The sequence below is a fragment of the Bemisia tabaci genome, chromosome 4 (assembly GCF_918797505.1).
Source record: "Bemisia tabaci chromosome 4, PGI_BMITA_v3".
Classification (NCBI taxonomy): Eukaryota; Metazoa; Arthropoda; class Insecta; order Hemiptera; family Aleyrodidae; genus Bemisia; species Bemisia tabaci.
In genome coordinates, this window is record NC_092796.1 from 42,272,352 (window position 1) to 42,298,461 (window position 26,110).

The following is a 26,110-nucleotide window of genomic DNA, read 5'->3' on the forward strand; positions in this document are numbered from 1 at the left end:
TTCGCCTTGCAATTCAATTCGACTGTCGGCTTTTGATTGGTTGGATTTTGATAAGTTTTTCTCCCCTTGGAAGTGCTTTTTTGAACTTTATGATGAACCTTCTGATTTTTTGTAAAAATTTTACATAGGATAAAATGTACCACAACCCTGTAAAAATTCCTTGCCACTGCCCCATAATGCTGTATACATTTTTTACATTAAATTCGAAATATGTTCACACTCTTGAATCCTAATGATTCAAAGGCTTTTTCAAAGTAAATCTGTTATCATCGCAAATAGCATATTGGAGTAATAATGAGAGAAACATACAACTTTGATGCAGAGGTGCAAACTGCCCATCACACTTAACTTTTTTAAAGAATGCAGTGCCTAAAAATTCCCTTTCTGAGAGTATTTGCTGAAAATTTTCTGCTAATACTTGTTGTACATGTTACTTTTCTCTTTGTTTCACCATTTATGGACTAACACAATAAATTAAGTTGGAAAAAAAAAGCAAATAGCTATCATAATCATGTGTAATTTATCATCTGCTCTTGGTAAACGTTTACTTTGTGTGAGGAAAAAATATCTACAGAAAGCAATATGAAGTAGCCACTCTGGTATCAAGTGATTAATCAGTTTACTGTTAAAGGAAGACTTAAAATGGAAACATTGGTCTTAGTGCTAATCAGCATTAAGAACATTTTGTTTTTAGATGTTGACATTGGTTTTCCGGCTGTAACCTGTCAACTCATTCATAGAACATTGTCTTTGTTGATTTTGAACCCATGTCTCTATTTTTTTAGATATTATTTTTATCATAATGATTAGATATTAAATCAAAATCAAATTTTGTGACTTGTACAATTGATCCATTTTCTACGGTCCGTGATGATCTAATGATTTTCCTAACTATTTATTTACCTATTTATTCATCTATTTATTTATTTATGTTTTTTAAAATTACATATTATTTTCAAAGCCTAATTAATTTATGAAATTTTCGTTTGATGTGGATAAAGTCTATTTTGATATGTTAATTATATTGGTTGTTTTATTTGAGTTTTAAACAGTGCCTTGTTATCATTCCCAAGAGGAGTTCCCTTTGAGTCTTGAATACACATTTTACTCCCAGTGACAGCAAACTTTTTTCAAACCATGATTGATAAATTTTAATACGTGTTTATATTTCTATCATCTCAGATATTATTTGAAAATTGAATGCGTAAATTTCTTGCAAACATGAAGGTTACTTGGGAGCACGTACATTGATGTCTATGCACAATGAGAGTATTGAAAAGAGGCAGAAGGGTGACACTTAATGACTAGTAAATTATCTTCAATGTGGTCTGGAATTAAAGATTGAAGGCATGTAAATCTTCTGGAAATAGACCTCTTTAGCGTAATGCAATTTTTGCAATTTAAATTATTTGAAACAAATCTATCTGCATGAAATTTTTAGGAAAACCCCTTCATCTGCTCAGGGATAAGTCATGTCTGTTCACAGCTTAGCAGTCTTCTTATTGTGGCAAAACTTGACCATTACATTCAGCCCAAAACAACATCTAAACTCCTACCTTAGAATATAATTTATTCTTGTAATATGTCTTTCTTAAGCTACTTTTTTTAGAGCTCACAATGAAGATCAACTTTTTTGCAAAAAACACTTCCGGTTGAGGAAGTAAAATTCCATTTTGCGCTTATAACTTTATGAACTTCTGACAATTCATACACTTTTGATAGCTAAAAGCAAAATTTACATTTCTCAATTCATTTAAGGACTAAAATTCTCGATTCAGCTTGAAGGATATAGAAATTTAAAGACACATGGTGGTAGAATTGACAATCGTTTTATTAATGAAAAAATAAAACATTACATTAAAAGTGTGGCAAATAGAATTAATTTCTTCTCTCTTCAATTTAATTTCCTGTAAATTTTAGCAAATGATTGGATTGAAAGAGAATGTCACACATCTTGATATTCATACATTGTAATAAAATAAAATTCTAGTTTAATTTAAATGTCTACGCCATAGTCAAGTTTTACTGGATTCCTTATTCAAAAATTAAAAATCGATCATATGATTAAAACCTTAAAAATAACTAAAATCAAGATACAAGATATTAAAAATATATCACAGAAGAGTGTAAAGTGACGGTTGAGAACAATGGAACAACTAGACGCCGACCTCTGAAAAACAAAGAAAAAAAAAGAGTTACAGTCAGACTCATGAAAAATATTTTATTGTGAAAAGGTAGTCATAATAACGAGCTGTCCACTACAGAGCATGAATACCACATTTCGAAATTTGGTATTTCTTTTTTCAAAGGAAATTAACAAGTATAGCTGATAGAAAAGATGTCCTATTGATTTTCAGTGACTTCCCTGAATAACTCCTTTTAAATACTGTTGATACAAAATAAAGACAGTGGGAGGATTTTTACCGACAAATATTGTAGTTATTAGATCTGAGGAAACTGAGGTGTGGAAGTATGAGGGGGGGGGGGAGACTCAGAACAATATGGACGACCTTTGCACTGGCCGTCTGTTTCAGAGTATTGACTCCTCCTTTTTAGGGATTCTTATTATCCGCTGAGATTTGGCATAAAGCATCATTGAGAGCTACTTGAAACTTTCTCAAAAGGAGACGTCACTACTCAGAAACAGATAGTCAGGGCAAAGGTCGTCTAGTTTGTTCTGGGTATCTACTCATGTGCAGCAATTCAGAAAATTGACTATTAAGGAGACAAAAATAATTAGTTGATTGGGGGCTCCAACATTTTTTAGAAAGTAGACCGAGTCCAGCAGAATCGCTGGGCCGGAATTTATTCATCTCAACAAAAGCAAACTTACTTTTTGATAATTATGTTGACAGGTTACTAATTAGATACCCAGCCAAAAATTATGTAATTTCTTTTGATTTGTTCTTAGGACTCCATCAAAATATCATACCATTACATATAACTGAGATATTCTAATCCATCCAATTCATTGAAGACTTAAAAGAAGACTAAAAACTGCATTAAAATTAAAATAATATCCTGAGAGCCACATGCAACTTTTGTTGCTTAAGTTATGAGGACGAGTTTTATGGAACACAGGCCTCCATATCTACTCTAAAGGGAAAAAGTGTGAGTGATCTATTTTACTGCCTGACATAAGATCCTGCATTCCTTCAATGTAAAAAATGCAATTGAATCTGACTTTAGAACGCTCTAAAAGTCTTATTGTCCAATCGCTTTCAGGTATCCCACACAAGTTACATGTTTTACGAGACTCGTCCTTAGTAAAGAGTAGCGAAGAAAACTTTTACACACTTTCTTAATCATGCCATGCTTCTATCAGGACGTGCTCGGAGAAGCAATTTCAATGGGTCTGTTGCAAACTTACACAGGAGCAAAAAGAAGAAATGGCTCTCGAAGAAAATGGCTTGAAAATTTTGATTAGGACATTCTTAGAGTCTGAAATGCATTCTTTACCTTGCAATCTGATTGAGAAATTCGCCACTTTTAGAGTTTCCTGCTTTAAAAAGAATACTACAGCAGAGATACAATTTGATACAGATAAATTAACCCAGTTTCACGACTCCATTTACAAAATGCAAAATGGTTGCTGTCATGTGTCGCAATTTTTCAATCAGAAACAGACAACATAGTAGATGACATTTATCATACAACAACTTCATTTTTCTCCTTTCCAAGTTGTGAATAATAAGTAGGTAGAAGTACTTTCACGGTTTGGTTCATTTGAGGAACTGTATTATAGGACAGCAACCATTTCTAGTTTCAAGCCAGATCATTTGTATCAAATTGCATGTTTTCCATACTCTACTTTTTGAAGAGGAAAGCTCAAAAAAGCGCAAACTTAATTTACAGATTCAAGAGTTGAAAGTGAATTTAATTCAGGACTGGATTAATATTCCATGAGAAACATCTCTTCTTCTTGCTCAGGCTGAAGTTTGAAACAGACCCATTGCCTGGACAAAGCTCATGAATGATATAGCACAAGCAAACATTACCCAACCTAAGTGGATACTATCATTTGAATTAAGTATGAGGTGTCAACTCACCTGTCTATCGTTTTCCTCTTTTGTTGCTTAGAGGTGGTTTTTGAAGCTGGAAAGTAGGGGTGTTAGCGGCAAATACACCACCGGCAGGCAGAGTTGAAGTAGACTGGTTAATCATGGAGGTATTAGAGATTAGCGAAGGTAGGTTAAGACCCGAGGGGTTATTCCATGCTGCGAAAATGTTTGGAACTTGCATTAATCAAATGAAAATACACCTCTGAGACATGAGAAAAGAGGTTGCGAACTTTTCAGCCGTTGCGAAATGAGCTCAACAGCTAGAAAGCTGGGGAAAGTTTTTGTGTTCTAATCTTTAGATCTCAATAATAATTTATAACATTCATCCGACACCATGACTGACTCTTCATTGGTTTTTAGGTCCCACTAAGGAGCCAAAAGTTTGCTATCAGTCTAACTCAATGGGGGAATCAATACTTAAAGGAATCACAAAATCTGACGAATTGCTATGTTCATTCGAGCACTTTCAATGCGCAATTCTTAAAAACATGAGCTGCGGAATATGGATTCAACTTGCATGGAAAAAAGAGGACACATGCAAACTCTGGATTCTCATAAATACCTCTTCAATTCTGGATGAGAATGAACAAGCGCACGTTCATGCCATACCTGATTGGATGCAAAGCTTTTGTTTTGGATACACGGATAAAAGCTGTTTGGAGGAGGTGAATTTACTTCAATTCACATTTGAATTGGGATTCAGCATTTACACGTCATTAATTTTTTACAAATCTAACAATACAATGCATTTTTTTGATCAGGATTATATCTAATCCATTTTGAGTTGAATACGCATGTTGCGACAACATTCATAACAAAGTTTTCAATGTACATCTCAAGGTTTAGATTGCAAAAAAACAACTTAAACCAATTTTGAAAGGCTTGAGTGATCATAGCTAGCCAATAACATAACTCAGCTTTGCCTAACTGTGTCCAATCGACTAATGAAAAAATTCAAAAATAATCTCATTGACCGATCTTGAAAACTTTGCTTGTATGTACATCTTGCACATAGCATGTCTGCCGTATAAAATATGGCGGAGAAGGGATTTTTCAGGAGGATATTCTTTTGAGTACCTCACTCAAAGACCTATAAGAATACGCTAAGACAACTCTCTGCCATTTAAAAAATAAAAAAAACCATGTACATGATATTGAACATCTTCTATTGTTGAGTGAGTGAAATATTAAAAGAGAATCTCTTATCATTTTGACAAAAGTTATGGACTAGAAAATGTTTGCAACTGAAAAATAGAAGAAAGCTGCATCAAAAGCAGTAAAAATAGTCTTTATGCACATTTCAAAGCTATGAAGCAAAAATGAAGATACCAAAGTAAGAAAAAAATGCAAATTTCAGATGGCCAAGGAAAAACGAGGTTATAAATGGTCTGCATCAAGCAGACAGGAACCAAGTCACATCAGCCATTGCAAAATTTCATCGAACACTTTACTTTTTTACAAGAGAACTGTAATGCAGATTCTTTTGAAAATTGCAGAGAATTTGCTTCATGTAGGGGAAATGTTTTGAAATTTTCAAAAGAATTTACCCAACCGTAACTTCAACAAGAGAGCTTCAACAACTTAGAGTGGTAAGTTTCTAAATACATACATAATAGGTAGGTAATATGGCTCTTTGATGATATCATTCTGTACGCTTATTCATATCTTAGTATTATCCAGCTTCATCTCACTAACGATGATGAGACTCAAATAAAAAAAAAAACAATAATGTACGCTATTGAGTACACGAAGTTATTCTCAATATTTTTCAAGGGATAATACATTCATTTTTATTTACTAACAGTTATTATTCATTCAGTATCAGAACCAATGTATTTATTTATACTAATATGTTGCGTTCAACATCAAAAAGCAATTCTGCGACATGCTCAACTAACGTTATGAAATTTCATGGGATGTATCTTATTGGCTAAAAAATTTGAGCGGCTGAGTCTAGCTAAAAAGTATGACTGGCGGCTAGACAAGGTATGAATTTAAGTACTATACAGCATGTTTTCTTTTCAAAATTTCAAGAGAAAAACGAATCGCACAACAAGAAATCTGGAAATCAACTCTTTGATGAAATATAAGTTTTAACAATTTGCACTGGTTAAAAATCAGAAATAAAAAAGATGCGATTTGATTAACCTATCTTCTATTTGGTTTGTGTTAAAAATATTCATTGATATCTCCCATAAAATCTGATTTCCAAACTTCATTTTGTTCCGACCTTGTATGGAGTCCTATTCTCACATCGCTCTCCTTTGACTTAAAATGACTAACAGCAGCCTGATTGTTGAAATTTTGTGTTTGTCGACCGGAGAGGACATGAGTAAGGAGAATTGTGTTACATGATGGGTAAGCTTCATCTTTTGTCCTCTTTGTTGTGCTGGTTAAGGATATAATTAACAAGAAGCTAATGGAACCTCTTGAGATTTCGATACTATATCGTCAAATTTTGGTTTAATCCATCCTTCATCGGCACAACAATTAAGACAAAGGATGAAGATAACCGATTACATGACTCCATTCTTCTTAATCTTGTCTCATCCGGTCAACAAATAAAAAATTTCAACGATCAGGCTGCTGATAATATTCCTCTTTACCTCGTCTACTCAAAGTTACATGACAAGGAAAATATTAGAGTAGAAAAAAATGTAAGACTCACTTGATAGTGAAGGCTGAGGTTGTAAAGGAGTATAAGCGGACTTGGTCATCCCCAATGAGGACAAAGTCACAAGATTGTTGAGATTGCCATCAGCTGGACAAAAAAATAATCCAATCAAAATTGATATAAACAATTTATGTATTTCGTATAATTTGGTTTACATAATTCAACAAGCTTATTATAACCAATAACAGACACTTTTTAGACAGGGGTTATGAAGAGTATTGAATTATGAGGGTATGAAATCCCAGTTCTGTCGTCTCTCGTAAACTTTGCTCAATACATGACTGGAGGTGGTGCCTTTATCCTCTCAATGAAAAGATGTGTTCTATCACCAGTTGTCAGTCGCATTCAACCTTCGGTTTAATTTGCACTATTGCTTTGAAAAATATTGTTTTAAGTTGCTATCAGCTATGCTGCTGTCCAAAACAAAAACGCAGTAACTCCTTTCCAGATTTTACAAGTTTCTTCCACACAAAATTTTATGTTTCAAAAAAATCTGGTCACTGTCACGCATCGTTTTTTCTGTTTAAATTCTACATTGAATATCACAGCCATTTAGTGAATAAGAAGGCTGGGTGCTTTTTGGTTGTCTTAAAAGAGGAAATTTCGTGAGATAAAAAATGGAAAATGCTGGAATAAAGTCACGACGTTCTTGCTTTTGACGGCAGTATGAGCACACTCCTTCTAAAACTCAGAGAAGCGTCAGAAGAAGAGTCAGGTGCTGACCAGCTCTGACAAAAGACGCAATGAGAAGTTGCAGAATTATCATTAAACCTTTGACTTTTGGTTAAAACTTCTGCAAAGTGCTAAAAGGACTGTCCGGTTTTTTCTTTTTTTTACCTTCGAATTTAACTTAATTTAAATAGTAGTTTAAGGTGACAAGAGAAGATAGAACACAACTTTTGTTTATCACCTATTGACAAACGTAGCCAACAGTTTAACCAGAAATGATAGAACCAGATCTGAGTATTGAGTTGATGCTATTTCTAATCTTTGAGACATTTCAAGTAAAGGGCTAAAAGTTTCAGTTTTTCTCATGAATAGAAAATAAAGGTTGAGTGTTATGTTTGTGATTATGAATACCTCTCACGGCAAAAAATAAAAGAACTGTAAGTCAACATTGCTTAAAATGGGGAACTTATTAACTATGTACTTAACTTGAAGGGAAATTATATAGAGGTAATGATGAAGGGAAATAACTTAACAGTAAAACTGCAAAAACGCGAATCTCAGTTTGCAATGCTGTAGATTTTCTCAATTTTTAAATGAGAAATTACGTAACATCATTTCTTAAAAACTTTCTTAATTTTTCTCTTCCGTGTAAAAAAGAGTCAGTGAAAATTTTAGACAATAGTGTTAATTCATTTTTTCATAGTATGAAAGAGCAGATATTTTGGAACACTTCAAACAAGATACGCGTCTTTGCAGTTCCACCACGGATACACTTCCTTTTATGAATTTGTCTCAAATTCTTTATGTAATGTTCTAGGTATTTTGGGAAATAGATACACATGGTAGGTATGGTTGCCTGTAAGCAAAAGAGATAGTTGCATACATGTGGCAAAGTTGATATAATTAAGTGCACTTAGGTCAAAAAGTCTTCATACTGTTTCCTGATCACTGAATTTTACTTTGGACAACAAAATGGCATTTTTAGAGATGCCTACATCTCAATTTGAACAATTACAAAATTAAATCACCAACAACTAAGAACATAACAACAGACGATTCATGAGAAACACCTTCCCATGTTCGAAATTATTTTCAATTTATTTACTAACCTGAAAAAGGTGTCGGTCCAGGAGAGAAAGTTACAATATTATTGACAGGGTTAGTATTTTTCTTGACTAATCCTGGTTTTTTTTCGAAGATGTTAGTGGTATCTTTTAAATACTGTCTCCTAAGTGACAAGTGTTGATTTTTCAGGGTTTGAACGGAGGAGTGAACACCTTGAAGTCTTCCAGCGAGAGCTACGAAACTATCGTGCAACTTCCTGAGAGCAAGAGAGAGCTCTGCAAAAAAAATAAGAGATACATAATTAAACATTTCTGAAGGTTTCTGGTTTTAGAAGCCTCATGTTAGCCTTTGTGGGGAAGGAGGGGGCGAGAGGTAGTTTTGGAACACGATTTATTTTCATATTTTTATAAGAAAGTTTATTCATACGTTAACAGACGATTCCAAATTTTGTGGTAACTTAACACCTGACGATGAGCGGTTGCTTGAAACGGCCGTAGTGTAAAAAGTATCAACAATTTTAGAAAAATTGGTAAGATAAAGTTTCCACAAAATTTGATGAAGAATGGCCGATAAAGTTAACAAAAGAAGTGAACAGATAATTTGCTAGGTTTTCCATGGTTTAATAGCCAGAGACTCTATGAATTTGTAAATAAAGACTAACAAATAACACTTCCTGGGAAAAATCATTACTACACAGAATCATAGGTAAAATATTAGTTAAGTACATGTAGCGACTTTTCAACACTTCCTTTGAGTTAAACTATTGGAGGATGATTCTTCAAGATGGTTCTAGAGTGTGTCTATGGTGATTCCTGTGTTACACATACTTTTTCACACCTGAACTAACTGCCTGCTTTTTTAATTCAGATAGGGTAGCTTTCAAGTACTAGGAAAATATGATATTTTACTCATTCAATCTTGTAATGTACTTGTAGTGCAGTCCTACTGACCTTTTACAAATTGTGTGACGATGGACTGTGCCGCTTCTTGATTTTCGTAGGTATTTGCAGCATAAAATTTTGCTAGAGATCTTCTTGTTCTCAAAAAATTATGGAATTGAATAAATTTAAACTATTACATAATGTTGGGCTTCAACCCATCTCCTTTCCTCGTAGTGCGTTGAAGTTGGGACCCAAACTAAACTCCTTTTCCCCCACACTTATTGTAAATCATAATAGTTAATCGTTTCTGAGATTTGGTTAATTCAGTGTTTTCAAACTTTAATATCCTCAACTGGCATTCTAATGCAGAATAAAGATAAAGAGAGACATGGCTAAACACGTTTTGAAACATAATTTGATAATTAAGAGTCTCTGATAAAAATATGGTCATGAATGCTGTGCCTTACCTTGCGGATTGAGTTCAGAGGAGGATGTTAAACTCTTCACATGTCTTTCAGCGTTTTCAATCTCTAGCCTCAGAACATTCAAGTCGTGATCGAATTGTGATACTAGATTATTGAAAAAGTCTAATGGTGCTAAATTTTGATTCTGTAGTCCGCTAGGTGTGTCTTGTGTTCTCTGCGCCATTTCACAATTTTGGAAACACTAAAACACGAAACAATTGGTTAACAAGATTCAATATAAACTTGACAACTGAGGAGGGCATGTTCACTGCATTAACTGGTGGAAAAAATAAACTGCCTATTGTTAGAGTTTAATTTCATCTTGGATGAAATAACTTGTCATGCAATGAGAGCCTCCTTCAAAACTAAAAATAGAGACTTCCAAAGATTTTAGCGCGGCATAGCAATAGACTTCCAAAAGGGTTTTAGAGGACTTAGGTACACATTTTTAGTAAACTCTGATAAATGTTTAAAACACAAAAATGTTTCTTTTATTACATCCATTCTCTGCATTTTGAGTTAGGAAGATAATATTGGGACTATGTTTTCCGAAAAACATCACAAGACTACCTTACCTTCATTGTTTCTGCCTTGATTTTATCTGCCATGGACTTGTTTTTCTGCAAACTAGTGGCTAGAGTCGTTACCAAAGTTCTCATCGAGTCTACATTTTCGGATATTTTATCCATTGGCTTGACAGAGGCACGTGCAACTTCACTGCTGATACTTTTCTGAGTTTTTACAAAAGACCTGAAAAAAAGCAAGGCATTTTGATAAGTGATCCAACATCTCAGACATAAAAATAAGGTATTTGTTACAGTGTCCAGCAACAACTATTACACACTAATTGACAAATTGTACTACAGCCAAAAGACAATTTTATGCCAAGTAGCCCAATTATTATTATTATGGCTGCTAAAATTGTAACATATTTCCAATTTGTAAACATTTTAAGTTAAAGGCAAACTATTAATTTCATTACTACTGAATGAATAAAATTGAAATTTTAGGAGGAAAATTAATTGGGATTTATTAATTAATAATTAAGCAATTTTGAATTCATCTTTTGTGCTCAATAGAGTGAAAATAAGTTCTGGACAATTACTATGATTTAAGTGCACTCTTTACTTTTCAAAAATGCAATAAATAATAAAAAGTTACTTCAGAGACTCATTGAGAAAATGAAATAAATCAAAAGAAAAAAACACACTTGAATTGCTCCACAGTCTGCATGAGTTCATTAGGTATAGGATTATCTTTCAGTGCAACTTTGTCCGTGGGTCCAGCGGACGTGGAGGTGCCTGATGTGATTTGCCCAGGATCAACTCCGCCAAGACCTTTGAATGTTGTTGTTGTAGTTGTGGTGGTTGCGGGTGTGGATCCTGTAGTCTTCCCAGCTGAAAAAAAAGAGATCTATACTGATGAGGTAAGTTTAGGTAAAGAATTGAGTACTACTTTTGTAATTTTATACTCTGCGGAATGTTCTCTTTTTTTGGTCATTTTTGAGAAGTGTGATCAAGTTCGAAAAAAAAAAATAAAAATATGGAACTGGTCACAGGGAAAGGGATCTAAGTCCACAGAGGTACAATTTTCAGTGGAGCAAATTTTATTAAGTTGGGTCGAAATATTTGGAGATTTTGGTGATGAGTTCTGAGAAGTGGGAGAGAAAAATAGGCCATTTACTTCATGTTTAGTTTAGTAGTAGGGTATCTAATTGCAGTAAAATCCAGCAATTTTCAGCCCTAAGTAAGGCAAATTATAATTTTTTATAGCTTTCCACTGAGACTACATTTTCAGAATTGCTACCTTCAAATCTCCTTGAGTCAGGTTAGATTTGACATTTTTTGTTGTCTCCCCTCCCCCACAAATGTTTGTAGAACGTTCCTTTGTGTTGAAGTGTCAATATTCGATTTGGTGTTAATGTCGGGTATGATTCCTGTTTCTGTAGACAATTGCATATTTAAAAGAATTCTCTGGTGAAAAGAATAGCCTGTTACGGTTGACATTATAAACTCAAAATTACATGAATCAATGTATCTAGATATTGCAACCAAAATAAAAAACACAATATTGAAAGAAAAAAAACCAAGTTAGGGTTCCGAAACAAGGAATGAATGGTTAGCAGTTTACTGTGAAAATTTAAATCTGACTTCTATTTACTTTAATCTACTTTCCTTCCGCCTTTCTCTTTGCGCTTCTCACATTTTATTAAACGAACATCTTGAATATGTTCACATTGCTCCCAGCTAAATATTAGTGTAAATTCGATATTTCTGACTCGGACTTTGTTATTCCACTTCCTTGAAAGATTTGTAGGTAGAAGGACCCTTGTGCAGTCATCAATAACAAACTAATGACAATTATTAATATTACTGTCCACTATTTTATTGGGAAAAAAACATACCTTGGGTTGAGGCAGGAGTGGAGAAGCTGAAAGTTAGTCCTGTTGGAGCAGATGTTGCTGCAGTGGCTGTCGATGTTGCGCTCGGAAAACTGAGTCCTGGTAATTTGCCCAATGTTGGAGCAGCCGTAGTTGTTGAGGTAGGTGTGCCAAAGCTCAGAGTTGGTTTTGTTGCACCCAGTGTTGACCCAAGTCCAAAATTTAGACCTGTTGGAACATTATTTGATCAAAATATACTGTTATCAATTTTGGGATGTAGGTAGAGTTAAGATAGAAAATCTATTTTACGGAAATTTATAAATGTAATACAGATCGCTTTCTCTAGTGCTTAAGTGCTTCACAAAAAACCCAGAATCCAGAATAAACTTCTACTTGAGAGTTAAAATTGATTCCTTTTTTACTATATCAAGGTGTCTATATCAATCGTCAAGCAACTGCCAAGGCAGTCTAAAATTGCCATTTGCTCGTTTCTGATGACTAGGAAACTACCTCTAAATGTAGAAAATTTGAGAAAGCTGCTCCAAACTACGCAAAGTGCACTTCAAAAAGTCGATTTCAGAATTTTTTAAAATATGACCATTAATGATTTTCATGTCATTTTACCCCAGTTTAAATTGTGCATGAATACAGTTACCCCTACCGGTGGATGCAGTAGTTGTTGCTTGGCCGAGCCCTGTGGTAGCCTGGGCTGATGTTGCTGGGGTACCAAAGGATAAACCTGTTGCTGGTGCACTTGTAGTGGCGCCAAACGAAAAGCCAGTCTGCGCTGGTTGGGTCGGTTGCGTGGTTGTTGCGCTTGGAGCACCGAAGCTGAGAGTTGGGGCCGATGTTGCTGCCGCAGTGGTTGTAGCACCGAAAGAAAAGCCTGTTGAAGCAGGGGCTCCAAGACCAAGGGTAGGAGCTTGTGTTGGCTGGGTGGACTGAGCAGGCTGCGTCTGTTGGGTCGGAGCACTAAAGTTGAAGCCAGTTTGTGCTGAAAAATAGGAGAATAATTACTTACTTAAAAACGTAAAGCAGCCTAAAAGAGAGAGGATGAATAATCTTTTAGTTTGCAGGCTTGTGAGAAAAGGTCATAGTGCAAAAAGTTTGATGGAAAATTTCTACGAATGAATAGGAAAACTTCAATTTTTTTATGATTATGGCAGGGATGCGGTAAGTTCTTGGCTTTCATAATTTTCAAATTGTCCTTTCCATTATGCAACTCTTTCTTCCTCAGAAATTTCACGGTGATGACCTTATGATGGGAAAATATGTAAAAACTGCCGAATTTGAGCAAAAAACAAATTATTTTTACCATACTTTTGCAAAACCTTGCGAGTTTCACTTGCGACCAATCGCAATCCACCTAGTTGTGGGTAAGGGATTTTCTGCACCACTGGGTAATGATTCAGACTCCTGTCACATTTTTTTTTCTTTCCCCCTTCCTCTCAGGAATTCGTTGAAATTTTGACAAATAATTGAAGTAACTAATAATTTCTCTGCTGCTTGTCTTTTTCTCAACGATAATACTCTTCTTCTCTTTTACTTGATACCAATTTCATATTCCTTTGATTCCTGGTGATCCTGATTTTAAGTTGATTTGTTTATATTTTTTTTTTTTTCAACTAAGTCTCATTGAAAATGGAAGCAGGATTAAACCAAAAGGTTTCTGTGCCTAGGTGCTATGATGCGCCAGTTTTATTTTTAAACATCTTCCATGTGCATACTTCGTGACATGAATTGCGCTAGTGGTAGAGCCTTTTTGCCAATCATGATCATGGTCTTATTGACTTAAAGTAAGTTCTCGCTAAATTTGATCGTGGTCTTATTGACTTGAAGTAAGTTCTCGCTAAATTTCTTGAAATTTTTTAGAGAGTTGCAAGATATGCCTTCTTGACTTAAAAATTGACATTAAGACTCTCAACGATTCGTAGCCTTCGAAACATGCTGAAAACAAACCTGCAGGCTGAGTTGGAGCAGCAGAGGCGGGGGCGGAAAAATTGAAGCCACTTTGGGCTGGCTGAGCTGCAGTTGTTGTTGCCCCAAAGGAGAACGCTGGTGCAGCTGCTTGAGCAGATGCAGGTGCAGTAGCTCCAAGTGTTGGTTGCGCTAGAGAGGTAGCACCAAATGAGAAGCCTGATTGGGCTGGTTGTCCTAGCTGTCCTGGTTGAGCAGCTTGGGTCTGTTGAGCTGGAGCTGGAGTTGCTCCAAAATTAAAACCTGGTGGCAAAGAGAGAAAATTACTGCAGAATAATCATCTGATAAGTTGAAAAATGATTTGGTTCAAGAAATTGGTTACATAGCGGAAATAAGTTTCGATTACCTGTCAGATAATTTTTTTTTTTTTTAAAAAAAGTTTTGGGTATTCGAAAAAATTTTTAAAGCCTTTCAAAACGTTTTCGAAAGTGGATACCAATAACTTTGAAACAATCGGTCTCTCAAGTCTCACATTGCCTATGTTGTAGAAATAAAAAAAAGTCAGGCTTAAATACTGCTGCCACTTAAGTAGGACGACTTGTTACTTGACAATAAAACACCAACATGCATCAGAAACAATTTCAAAACACTGAGGAACCCTGGATCTATTAATTTTCATTATTTTATGCTATTCGTTCTTTCAGAGTTCAGTCATTGTTAAACTCAATTTAAATACTTTCAAATCTCCATGTCAAGCACACTTACATTATTATTTTGAGAGGTAAACATTCTGTATCATTCTTCTCAGTGAGTGTTTAGATCTCAGAAAATAAAGAAGCTTTTCAACACCAACAAAATGAGGAACACAAGCCCTAGTAGTGAGACATGCTGCCAGCCGAAAAGATGGCTTTTACATTTTGGAATGCAGAAATAATACTAATATACCAGGCCAACTTTTACTCAGAATAGTGAGGTGACGGTGACAGATAAGTAATAGGAACTGCCTCTGTATTGATAGATGGCTTAGAATATTAAAGAAGCCACCATACCAGTTTGTGCTGGCTGAGATGCAGGGGTGCTTCCGAAAGAAAACCCTGTTTGTGCTGGTTGAGCAGCAGGTGTTGAGGATGCAAACTGGAAATTTGGTTGTGTGCTGGGCGCCCCTGCAAGGCCACCAAAACTGAGTTTCGGCTGATTGCTTGACAAATTAAACGGAGATGACTGAGCTGGAGATCCTGTGCCACCGAAGAGAGTTGTAGCAGGAGAGCCAAAAGCTGGCGTTGCAGCAGTTGTATTAGGGGTGCCAAACGGAGAACCGCTAGAACATAGAAACAGTTTACAGATCATTGTCAAAGTACATATTTTAGTGGCTGAGCCAAAATAAAATTTTTGGTGTGGTCTTACTGAAATTAATTAAGCTAAATTTGCAGTAACAAGACCAATCCACACAGGTCAGTCATTGCGCATCTTTTTGAAAGCCACTTCCCCGCCCGGCCCTAACCCGGCAGCACTCAATGCTAGGTCACAATGGGTGCTCTCATAGGAAATACATTGCAGGTACTCAATACTACGTCACTGCGCAGTAGTAGCAAACCGAAACTTGTCCTCGGGAATGACTGACCTGTGTAGATTCGTCTTGTTGCAGTCAAGCTAGGTCTGGGGGATAATCTCACTGCCTCCAAAGAATCTGATGCTTCCATTTTCCAGTGACTAATGGCAGCAGTACAACCATGGATGGATGGATGACTATCAACCTTCCTACCCGTGCTCCAGACATTAATAATCGTTGGCTCTCGTAATATCGAATAGTCGTAATAATCGATGGCTCTCTCACAAGCTGGTCAAGTTGAATTAGAATGTAACGGATAGCACAATGAGGAACAAGTCTCACAATCATATTGGCGCTGTCCATTCAAATCGATGGGATCAAGATATTCACTCAGCATGTGGTTATGATCTCTGAGACTCTAAGAAATGTATTCTCTTGAAAATTTGCAGTGATTTTATTTAATAGACGTAAAATGATGGTATTATCTACAGCTAGAAGTAATGAATTTCCCTCCAACCATGCTGAGAGGAGTTGGAGGTTATCAAAATCTAAACTGTCAATACTGATAACAGGAAAAATATCTGATCGAATCCGTTACTAAAACAGCTCGAGTAGAATTAAAAAGAGTCAACTCACGTATTGAAACCGGAGAATGCCATTGTGAAAAGATAATTACATAAATTCAAAACAATTTGGACACATTCAAATGGGTAACGTTTGGATTTGGTTGGATTTTGCGGATTTTGCACTACACTTGACTTGCTTTTCAGCAGAGCAGAGCTCGGCGTGTTTGACGTGTTGCGTCGTCGAACTTTAGTGCGATCTATCGAGGAAAAAGCTGCTCATTGGCTCTTGCTCGATGGAACATGTTTGCCATCTTGACGGTAAGTAAATAATGTGATAATTAAAACTTCTGAAATGTAAAAAAAAATGAATTTTTTATCTAAGAAAACGATACTTGTTAGAGTTCTCCAACGTCTTACTGATAGGTTACGCCATTAACTCATAAAATCAGATATAAACGGATATTGTTTCACTTGAATTAGAACTGTCAAATTTGGCAGTCTTGAAACGCGCCTTAGGTGAACTTACGGGCGGGAAATTTCAAAAATAAAAATTCTTGTTTTCATGTTGGGTTCTGTGTGGAAGAAACAGACACTCTATGACTCTACCCACATAAAAGGTGTATGTGATAAAAAAGAAAATAATAAAATTTCAAACAGTACACACTGAAGTGCTTATTGTATGCTAAATTTTTTAAAGAAATCATTCTCTGTTAAAGTAACGAAAAAGCGGTTCACTGAGATCCAAAGAAACATCTGGATTCAGGTGTCATATCTTTCCAACGTTTTGAAACAATTATGATCAAATATACTCCAAAATTCTGAGAAATGATATTTTGATTGTTAAAGTGACATATTAGACTCAAATGAACAATGCACACCTAAACGTGGACTTATTGACTTGACTATGGAATGGGCCTTCTCCAATTATTAAAGTAAAAAATTTTACTTATGTGAAGATTTTTTACAAGACAGTGACACTATAGTCCTTGGGCAGATAAGAAGGAGGAAAAAATTTACCATGATTGCACATCTTCAAAATATTTGAAATGCCCTCCAAACTTTGGACGCTCTAGGAATTTTCAAATAAATCATAACAAATCAAAGAGTTTAGTAAAAGGCCAATAAGTTCAAAAAGAAACAAAGAAAAAGATTTGTCTAGAAATACTTAATGACAACCTTGAAACTAAGACTAGTAAGTAACGATGGGAAATCCAAAAACAAGACTATTTCTGAAGTTTAACCAGGTTGTATCACTAGTGTTGTTTCCGACAATTTCCCATGAAATTTTGTACTGGTATCGGATATTGAACTGAGTGATTAGATTTTCCAAAATTTTTAGAAAGATTATAAAAAGTATCGATTGATAAATCAATGATCGAATTTATTCTCCTCAATACTTAACACCTGATGTAATGATAAATTTATTATAAAAATATACATTACTAAAACATGGTAATATTGAACCATATTCCTCACAGGTGAAGCTAATAGTCCGAGAGCCAGACGACATTCAGTGACAAAATCGTGACCCAAATTTTGAGCACTTAAATCTGCACTGACAAGGAAAATGGTTGTCTGCCACATATTGGCAGACGCTATAATGCGACAGATGACCATTTTCAGTGTCAGTGTATGTTAGGCTATCGAGTTAAGAGGCCAAAACCTGTACCACGAGTTTGTCACTAAATGTTGTCTGGCTCTTGGACTATAATGTAAAATAAAGAGAATGTCTTAGATAGGCTCTGCAGGTAACCTATGAAGAAACTGGATCTACCACTTCGTAATGAAAGAAACAGCCGACTGACACAAGGACGAAAAATAAGAAAAAACATGTGTTCATGAAACAAACAAGTAGATTTTAATAATTATCACAAAACGATTCATTTTCAGTTTGTTCAAAACTGGTGACTTTACATCGTAATAATATTTACTCACACTGCTGCTATTACGGATGGAAGTTTATTGAACAAGAGCAGCAGTTTTTACAGGAATTGATTTTAACATACAAGCTACACACATCTGATGGTTCAACAATCAGGTAAATCCTTTTTCAGCTATGGGAACCCACATTTTTTTCCCCTCCAGGAACACGCAGTAGCCACTCTGACAGGAAGATCTTCAATTTTCGATAGTGCTAAGTTTTAATTATTGAGTAGAAAGCTTCAAAACTACAAAACTTTACAAAGAAGCCTTCTCATTAGATTCTCTAGTAATTTATCGGTACAAATGATCAGCATGAATATTAGAGGCGATCTCAGATTCCCACTTGTCACCATTGTTCAACAGCTTTTCCTTGTTGTATAGGAGTTCTTCATGAGTTTCAGTGGAAAATTCAAAGTTTGGACCCTTGAAAAAAAGAAGAAAAACGTGCGTTCGATTAGAAATGAGACATTCTTTATCCTCAAGGGACAGTTCATGCAATAAAGTATATTTTTATTCCAAACAAGACAATTGTTATTTGCCAACTTACATCCTTAGAATTGAGGTTTACCCCACTACCTATCACAAGTGATGCAATCTATAAAATGGCCATTAAAAGTTTCTTCCTGAGATAAAATCATTCAACATCACAGAAATCCCATTAATCAAAGTCAGATCTATTAATGCAGCTGCAAGCCATGCTAAATTTTTTTTCTGCGTCAAGCTTTCTGGCACAATTCTTGGAATTCATTTATTTTTTTTTAAATCTGATGACAGAATTTTATTTCAATTTTTCATCTTGATTAATTTTTTATGTTTTCCCTAAATTTGGGCCCTCCATGGAAATTCAGGATTTAAAATTTTAATTTTGAATGCCTGCCTACAACTTCATCTTTTAAAAAAGTTAATTTTTTAGCAATTTAAATAATAAAATTTCCTTCAAAAAATTTAATTTCAAAAGGAAACAGCAAGATCTGCTGATTATTCCTACAGCATTTCCTTCTATTAATATGGTAGAGTTATTTGGGGGGACGAAAATTGAAAATAATTTTGTTGAATTTTTCAGTTTTTAGTGAGGATTCTAATAAGTTGGCAACAATATATTTCCTCTATTTAAATTTAATGTAAATGATAGACTTAAGGTTAAGCAAACTGCCTCCTTTTATATCACTTGTTTTGCACAACTACACCCAGAGTTACCAAATTTTAAAAATCACTTTGTTTATACAGGATTACATTATTAACGTAATGAACAGTAGAACTCATGTCACCAACAACCAGAGTGTCTCCTACCAAAATATTTTCATTTCTTCAAACCAAATCACAACTTAAATCGTATTTAATTTTTTTATTGTTTCTATAACTAGATAATAAACTTACTTCAACAATAGCATCAACAGGGCAGGCTTCTTGACAGAACCCACAGTATATACATTTTGTCATGTCAATATCGTATCGAGTTGTGCGCCTGCTTCCATCTGATCGTTCCTCTGCTTCAATTGTGATGGCCTAAAATGAGAGAATGTTGCTTTCTTTATGAGGTTTACATTAGCTACATTAATAGTTTGATATGTGATTCATGAATAGTGAAATAAGCAAGTCAAGTATCTGTGAAAAACCAACTTTTTTGGTGAGAAAAAACTGTCTGCATTTCTGAGCCATGATAATAGAGTGGTACTGATTCTTGAACATTATAACATGCTCTTTGACGCCTGCAAACATTTCTTAAAATAATTCCAACTGTCAGGGAATGTGACAAAAAAACCAAGATCGATGTTTTGCTAATTTGTGGCAAACAATTTACTTTAAGATTCATGGACCGTGAATGGAGGTTCCGAGGTGGTTTTTCCTGATTTCAGTCAAATTAAGGTTAAACCAAGTGCACAAAAAAACAACGCATATGATATCATACACCTTGGTGGTGCATACTTTGGTTTCCCTCCCCTTGGTCTTATCCATGTTTTACATTAAGCAAACAGTTTGAGCAAGCGTACCACTGATTGATAAAACTAAAGCCTAGGAGAAACCATGGAACACACTACTGTGGTGGGTGACATCATATGCTAATTTTCTGCAGGGTGATATCTCCACTGAAATTCGATATAAAAACTTGGCTTTTGAACAGATCTTATTATTTTTAGCTGATCTGAAAACTTGAACCATCAAAAACACGATTTCATGACCAGCTTAACAGACCCATTGCACTGAGGAACAATCTAAATCATAATTGCGAGACATACCTGTGCAGGACAAATTGCTTCGCACAACTTGCAAGCAATGCATCTCTCTTCGCCTGATGGGTACCTCCTTAAAGCATGTTCCCCTCGGAACCGTGGACTCAATGGCCCCTTTTCAAAGGGATAGTTAATAGTGGCTGGCTCCTTAAAAATTTGAGCCAGTGTGACACCCAGACCTGGAAAGAGATATTACATTTGAGTTATGAAAATTTTTCGCTGAATGCAAAACAATGACACCAAGTACATAGAAATTTGCTGAAGATTTTAATAAACTTAGATGTCAACGAGCAGTTAATGTCTGGGATGAAAACGATTCAACCTATATGAAGCAGACCCAAAGGCAGAGACTAGGCTGAGATTGAAATAATTTTGTGCAAGTAATACAAACTTAATGTTTTCTTCAGTAATTGGAAGGTATCATGTTCGTGTAATACTTATTGGTAATTCGGTTGCTGCATTTGGAACTGAAATGTTTGGGTAAGGGAAATTTCAATTCGTACTGCAAACTCAATATTACGAAACTTAGTGCAGCCTCAGCCAAAACAAACAAAATTGTTTATCCTTTAAACTATTCTACCCCTTCCCACAAAATTAGAACCTGATCACATTTTGAGCACCCTTACAAATGCCATTAATGGGCTCAGTTCTAAAGGAAAGAGGAGGAATCACAAATTATATGTTCGGCAATTTTTATTTCTTGCTGACCTGTAAAATGAATTTATGTAATGAAGTGAACTTTTTAGCTGAACTGTTTATTCTTGCAAATGATCGAGCCTTTAGAATGCCTGGAAAAATTCATTATACTCACCTCTCATTATTTCTGTTAAGTAAATTTCATGCATTCCTTCTTCAAGAGAATTCTTTAAATCATCACTGGTCGTCTTCAGTCCAACATGGACGTACTTGCTACGCTTTTGAACCAAATTATTGGTTGCTGCCTGTTGCAAAATTCTGTGTGTGGCACCTGTGAAAAGATAGTACTTAAATTACAGATAATTTTCACAGGAGGATTGTTATGGCTCATAATGATGCAGACAGATGGGATTAGCTTTTGAGGGCTATTTAAAAAAAAAAAGGTTGGAAGTTTCTAGGATGCTGCTAATGACGCCTCGGTGTCAGTAAAAATTAGTTGTCACATGCAGCCTGAGGCTAGCGGGATGAAATGAAACATTGCAGAATGTTATGAAACTTCCACTCTAGTCAGGAGTGATGCCAAAACCATATATTCAGTGTAAATGCAATGCAAGGATTTTCACAAGTTTCGGCAACATTTAGGTTTGTCAGAAAAATACAATGGGGCTCTCCAAATAGGCGTAGTTGGACGCTTGCTGACAAGCAGGGCAAGTGTGCTGACGATTCTAATGCTATGCTAGCACTATGAACTAGTTTGAGAGAATTATTTATTAGCGTATAATAATGATCAGTGGGCATTTTACAGTCTAAATACTTGGGAAGATTCAATTTTACAGAAGACTGAGTTGAATGGATTTAATTTTACATTCCAGCGATACCCTTCAGCTTCGTTTCATCCATAACAAAATAGAGTACATGTGTTACAAAGCAAATCCGGTGATTGGTCTGAAAAATTAATTACAGGCTTTGTAATTAATATTCCCATGTAGATAGACAGCAAATGAGTCTTCTCGTTAGGGCAAGTATATTGCGAAAAGAGGTTCGTTACCTGGTAAAGAACGGAATCAATCCTCGGAAACCCATTCCAAGGAATGATAGAAAATGGTTTGAATTTACTGGGACACATTCGCACGGAAATAAGAGCGTTGTCTAACCAGGATTCATACGAGAAAAACGAATGTTTTTCGGCAATGTGAACTTGCAGAGGAATATAGTCAGGTCTGCAACGAATTAAGGTTAGCTTTGGACCACCTTAAACAAGGATTAAAGAAATTATTGGGCATAAGTAATTTAGGGAAATAATTACACCTATTGAGACTCACCTTGCCTTGCGAGAGAAAATATTTTTAAACAAGCCATTTTAAACCTGACAAAATGTCTGAAAGCTTTGAATTTCTTTACAGCTTGATAAAAGTTCGAACTTCAGATGTCAACAATTAAAATTTCTTCTTCTCCCTTCTCGTCCCTCTTATCATTGAAGCTTCTGACTTGCACCACTTATAGCAGCACTCGTAAGGTAACCAAACAACGCAATTTTGTATGATTTCTGGTCTATCCTTAAATTTGAAGGCGCTTTTTCGCTGATTGACACGGGATTGTTGCGCTCTTAACAGCGCACAGCACAGCTCCATTATTACGGCCTGTAGGGTAGGGACGCTTTCATTCCCTTTAAAGTAGGTGGCCAATTGGGCAAAACTGCGTAGCTCCGTTTGCGACGTTGCAAACTTCTTGTCATACTTTATTTATTACTTCCTTTTTTTAAATAAAAAAAATTTCGCAAACGTAATTTCTTAAAAACTTCCTTGATTTTTCTTCTCTGTCAGCAGATGATTTTGTGTAAGTTTCAAGCTGTAAAAATGACCTGTATCTCTCCGCAAAAATATTATAGGAGCAAATATTTTAAAACATCGGAATGGACCTGCGTGATTTTGCACCTGGGTATTGTCAATCGATATTTTTTAAGGATCCGCTAATCACTTCTTTTTCAATTCCATTTTATACCTAATGCTGATCATCATTTCATCGATTTCTTCATTTATTCCGTGCTCCTGAAATATTGCAACGTTGTATTATTTTTTTAAGGAGAACCAACCCATGTTTTTACTAACATTTCATTTTCATCATTCTACAAATATTACGAGGAAACATTTTAAAGAATTTTCTTTAAAGAAAAAAAAAACAGCCAGAAATTTTCAAATGTAGTTGATAAAACGATTACCTATGTATATCACTTGTTGGTATGGCCGAATCACTTCGGCGATTTTCCCCTCAAATTAAGTATTACTTATTTCTCCGTAATTTTATCAGTTTGAACTCTCTTTAGTTCCATCGAGGCCTCAAAATTCTTTAAATCGGTGTGGGTCGGCAATCACATAACTCGGTTTGCGACGTCGCGTCGCAGACTTCCTGTCATACTTTATTTTTTAAACGGAAAACTATTCAACGACAATTTTTTACAACTGCCGTGATTTTTCCTCTCCGTACGAAGAAAATTCTGTAAAAACTTCAAGGAATGATGCCAATTTGTTCTCCTTTAAAAAAATAACATGGGGACGGAGATTTTCAGACACCGCAAACGAGTTATGTGATTGCCGACTCACACCGTCGAAATGTGTATCTTAGAGATTTCAAAGGGACTCTTAAGCCTTAAATTCAAATAAACAGGGATACCCAGGTAATTCCTGGAGCCTCAGAGGTAATGAAGGGGCCCCCGACGACAGCCCCAGGGAGTTGTGCTTTTTGGATGCCAAGGGGGGCAGCTCTTAGGGGTTGGGCTTCTTGGGTACCAGGGGGGCAGCCCCAGAGTTGGGTTGTTTGGATGTCAAGTGGGGCAGCCCCCAGTGGGTTGGGCTCCTTGGATGCCATTGGGGGCACCTCCGGAGGTGTTCCTCCTTAGAAATTACGTATCATATTGCTGAAATTCATACCCTGTTGCCCGGGCCAATGATTTTCCTTCAATTAGCCGGCTATGCAAAATGACTGTCGTAACGCACGAATAGTGGTATCATAATTTTGCATTAAGATTACGGAGTTGGTTGAAGGCGCTCCTCTGTATCCTATGTGAGTGGTCCTGTGCAATGACGTTGACGAAAAATGTTCATAATTTTGGAGTCTCCAATCGAGCCGTAATTTTGAACAATGCCAGTAGAATATTATTTAGATTATATTTTAATTATATTTTTTGTTGTCTGTAAGTCTTTTTCCAAAGTAAAGAGTCCAAACGCTCGGTTCAGATTGTGGTTTTTAAGTCCTTCAGCTTTGGTTATCATATTCTCATGCAAAACTGAGAGTCGCCGTGTACAAAATTGCAACTTACTCAAAAGCGGATGTGAATTCAATAAGTTTCGCACGGATAAAATGAGCTTTCGTCGATGAACTGTGAATAATCAAAATTGAAGAAAAGGTACTGTGTCCATTGGTCCATTTGAGAGGCGTAAGGCGTGGATGGATGGAGCATGGATGTCCTCCGGGTATCTACGGGCACTATATATAATGTATACGAATGAGAGAAAAAACACACCTTGCTACATATCGACGGTGAAACTACCAAACCACGTATCTCGTTTGCGGTGTTTAAAAATCTACGCTCACATTTTATTTTTTTGAAGTATAGACAAAATCAATATCATTCCTTGAAATTTTCACAGAATTTTCTCCGCACGAAGAGGAAAAATCATAGAAATTTTTAAGACTGGACATTAAGTAGTTTTTCATTTAAAAAATAAAGTATGACAGGACGTCTGCGACGTCGCAAACCGAGATACGTGGTTTGGTAGTTTCACCGTCGATATAATGTATACGTATGGATGGCTGTAAGTTTTTAACGGTATATATGCCATAGTGTTGGAGGAAAAATAGAAAAAAAAGTATTACCTATATAATTTTTTGAGGGTCCATGCAGAGACAATACCTATATTCTAGAGACTCCACGCTGTCTTCTTACCTACCTATGGTATAAAAGTTACTCAAGAAACCAATTCTCTGATTCACTTATCGATGAACCACTGTATCAGATCAACTAAAGCTTCTAAACAAGTTTTAATTTTAAATAAATTATATTTTTTAACTTAATGATCAAGAGCAGGTTCAAAACGCTAATAATTGCAGAAATGCGTACCTCGTGATCAAATGTCATTTTCCAATCATACATTGTTTGATCTGGCCTTATGAGATCAAACTAAATCTTATCTGATAAGGAATTGTAAGCGCGAAACTCTTTTTTTCAGGCTTTAAATGATCCAAATCCGTCAACAACAGGTTTATAGCACTAATTGCCAATATGCGTATCTCGTGTTGAAGTGTCGAATTCTATAGCCGAAATCGCGAATCTCGGCATTTCTGCCGTATTTTCTAACATCGAGAAGTTATTCCAAATGCTGATAGAGTCTGAAAAAACATATTATTCTTGCTAACCTCAAGAATTATTAAATTTGGCAACTCTTTGGCAAGAGTTGCCAAATTTTCCTCAATAAAATGTTTGTTTTTAAGGAAATGTATAAATATTTTTCTCTGAAATTTTCAGGAACATAGGGTGAAATTGCGAACAAAATTATCTGAAAAATTGGAAGAAAAATATCCATTATAGTTTACCGGGAAATTCGTGTTTTATAAAAGGAAACTTGACAACGCTTGAAGGTTCATACGGCGTTCTTTCTCAGCACGGCAGTATGTGCCTGAACATTTTCGGGGGTACGCAGACGCCTGCGGCAAGATACGCCCTGAAATCAGTTTAAAATGCGTTTCATTCGTTGAGATATTATATGGCATTAAGCCGGACTAATCTGTTGACTTAGAGCATTTAAGGGCAGTAGACGGGCACGGGTAAACAAGAGGGTGTTAGTGGAAGAGGGGCTCGAGGCCCAGATTAACATCGCGTCAGCCGAATATGAATATTTTGACTGTGCACACAGCTCGAAGTTTCAACTCTTTCTCTTTTCTAAATGCTTTGTTGGGACGTCATCTCTATCGATAGTTTCTACGGTATTCAAATGAATGCTCCGATGTTTGTCGGCGGGCGTTGTTTTTGGAGTCGTGGATTTGGATGGATATAAATCAAATGGTATAGGATTGAAAATTACCCTTGATTTAAATCTG

General features: G+C 35.7%; 2 protein-coding genes across 3 annotated transcripts; both read right to left on the minus strand.

The window, feature by feature from the left end:
* Positions 1-1,813: 1,813 nt before the first annotated feature.
* Positions 1,814-16,456, minus strand: LOC109033604 (nuclear pore complex protein Nup58). Of its 2 annotated transcripts, XM_019046292.2 has the most exons (12): positions 16,297-16,456; positions 15,161-15,429; positions 14,154-14,414; positions 12,856-13,188; positions 12,219-12,422; positions 11,025-11,211; positions 10,390-10,564; positions 9,818-10,016; positions 8,514-8,744; positions 6,730-6,822; positions 4,050-4,217; positions 1,814-2,170 (listed from the first exon to the last, which is right to left on the minus strand). In XM_019046292.2, the coding sequence occupies exons 1-11, from the start codon at positions 16,317-16,319 to the stop codon at positions 4,054-4,056; spliced, it is 2,139 nt and encodes a 712-aa protein (XP_018901837.2). In that variant the 5' UTR covers positions 16,320-16,456; the 3' UTR covers positions 1,814-2,170; positions 4,050-4,053. The 2 variants fall into 2 exon arrangements, with proteins under 2 accessions (XP_018901837.2, XP_018901838.2); XM_019046293.2 differs by lacking the exon at positions 4,050-4,217.
* A 1,605-nt stretch (positions 16,457-18,061) lies between these two features.
* On the minus strand, positions 18,062-22,495 carry ND-23 (NADH dehydrogenase (ubiquinone) 23 kDa subunit). Its single transcript, XM_019046325.2, has 5 exons — positions 22,339-22,495; positions 21,192-21,347; positions 20,387-20,559; positions 19,527-19,655; positions 18,062-18,572 (listed from the first exon to the last, which is right to left on the minus strand). The coding sequence occupies exons 1-5, from the start codon at positions 22,373-22,375 to the stop codon at positions 18,441-18,443; spliced, it is 627 nt and encodes a 208-aa protein (XP_018901870.1). The 5' UTR covers positions 22,376-22,495; the 3' UTR covers positions 18,062-18,440.
* Positions 22,496-26,110: the final 3,615 nt, after the last annotated feature.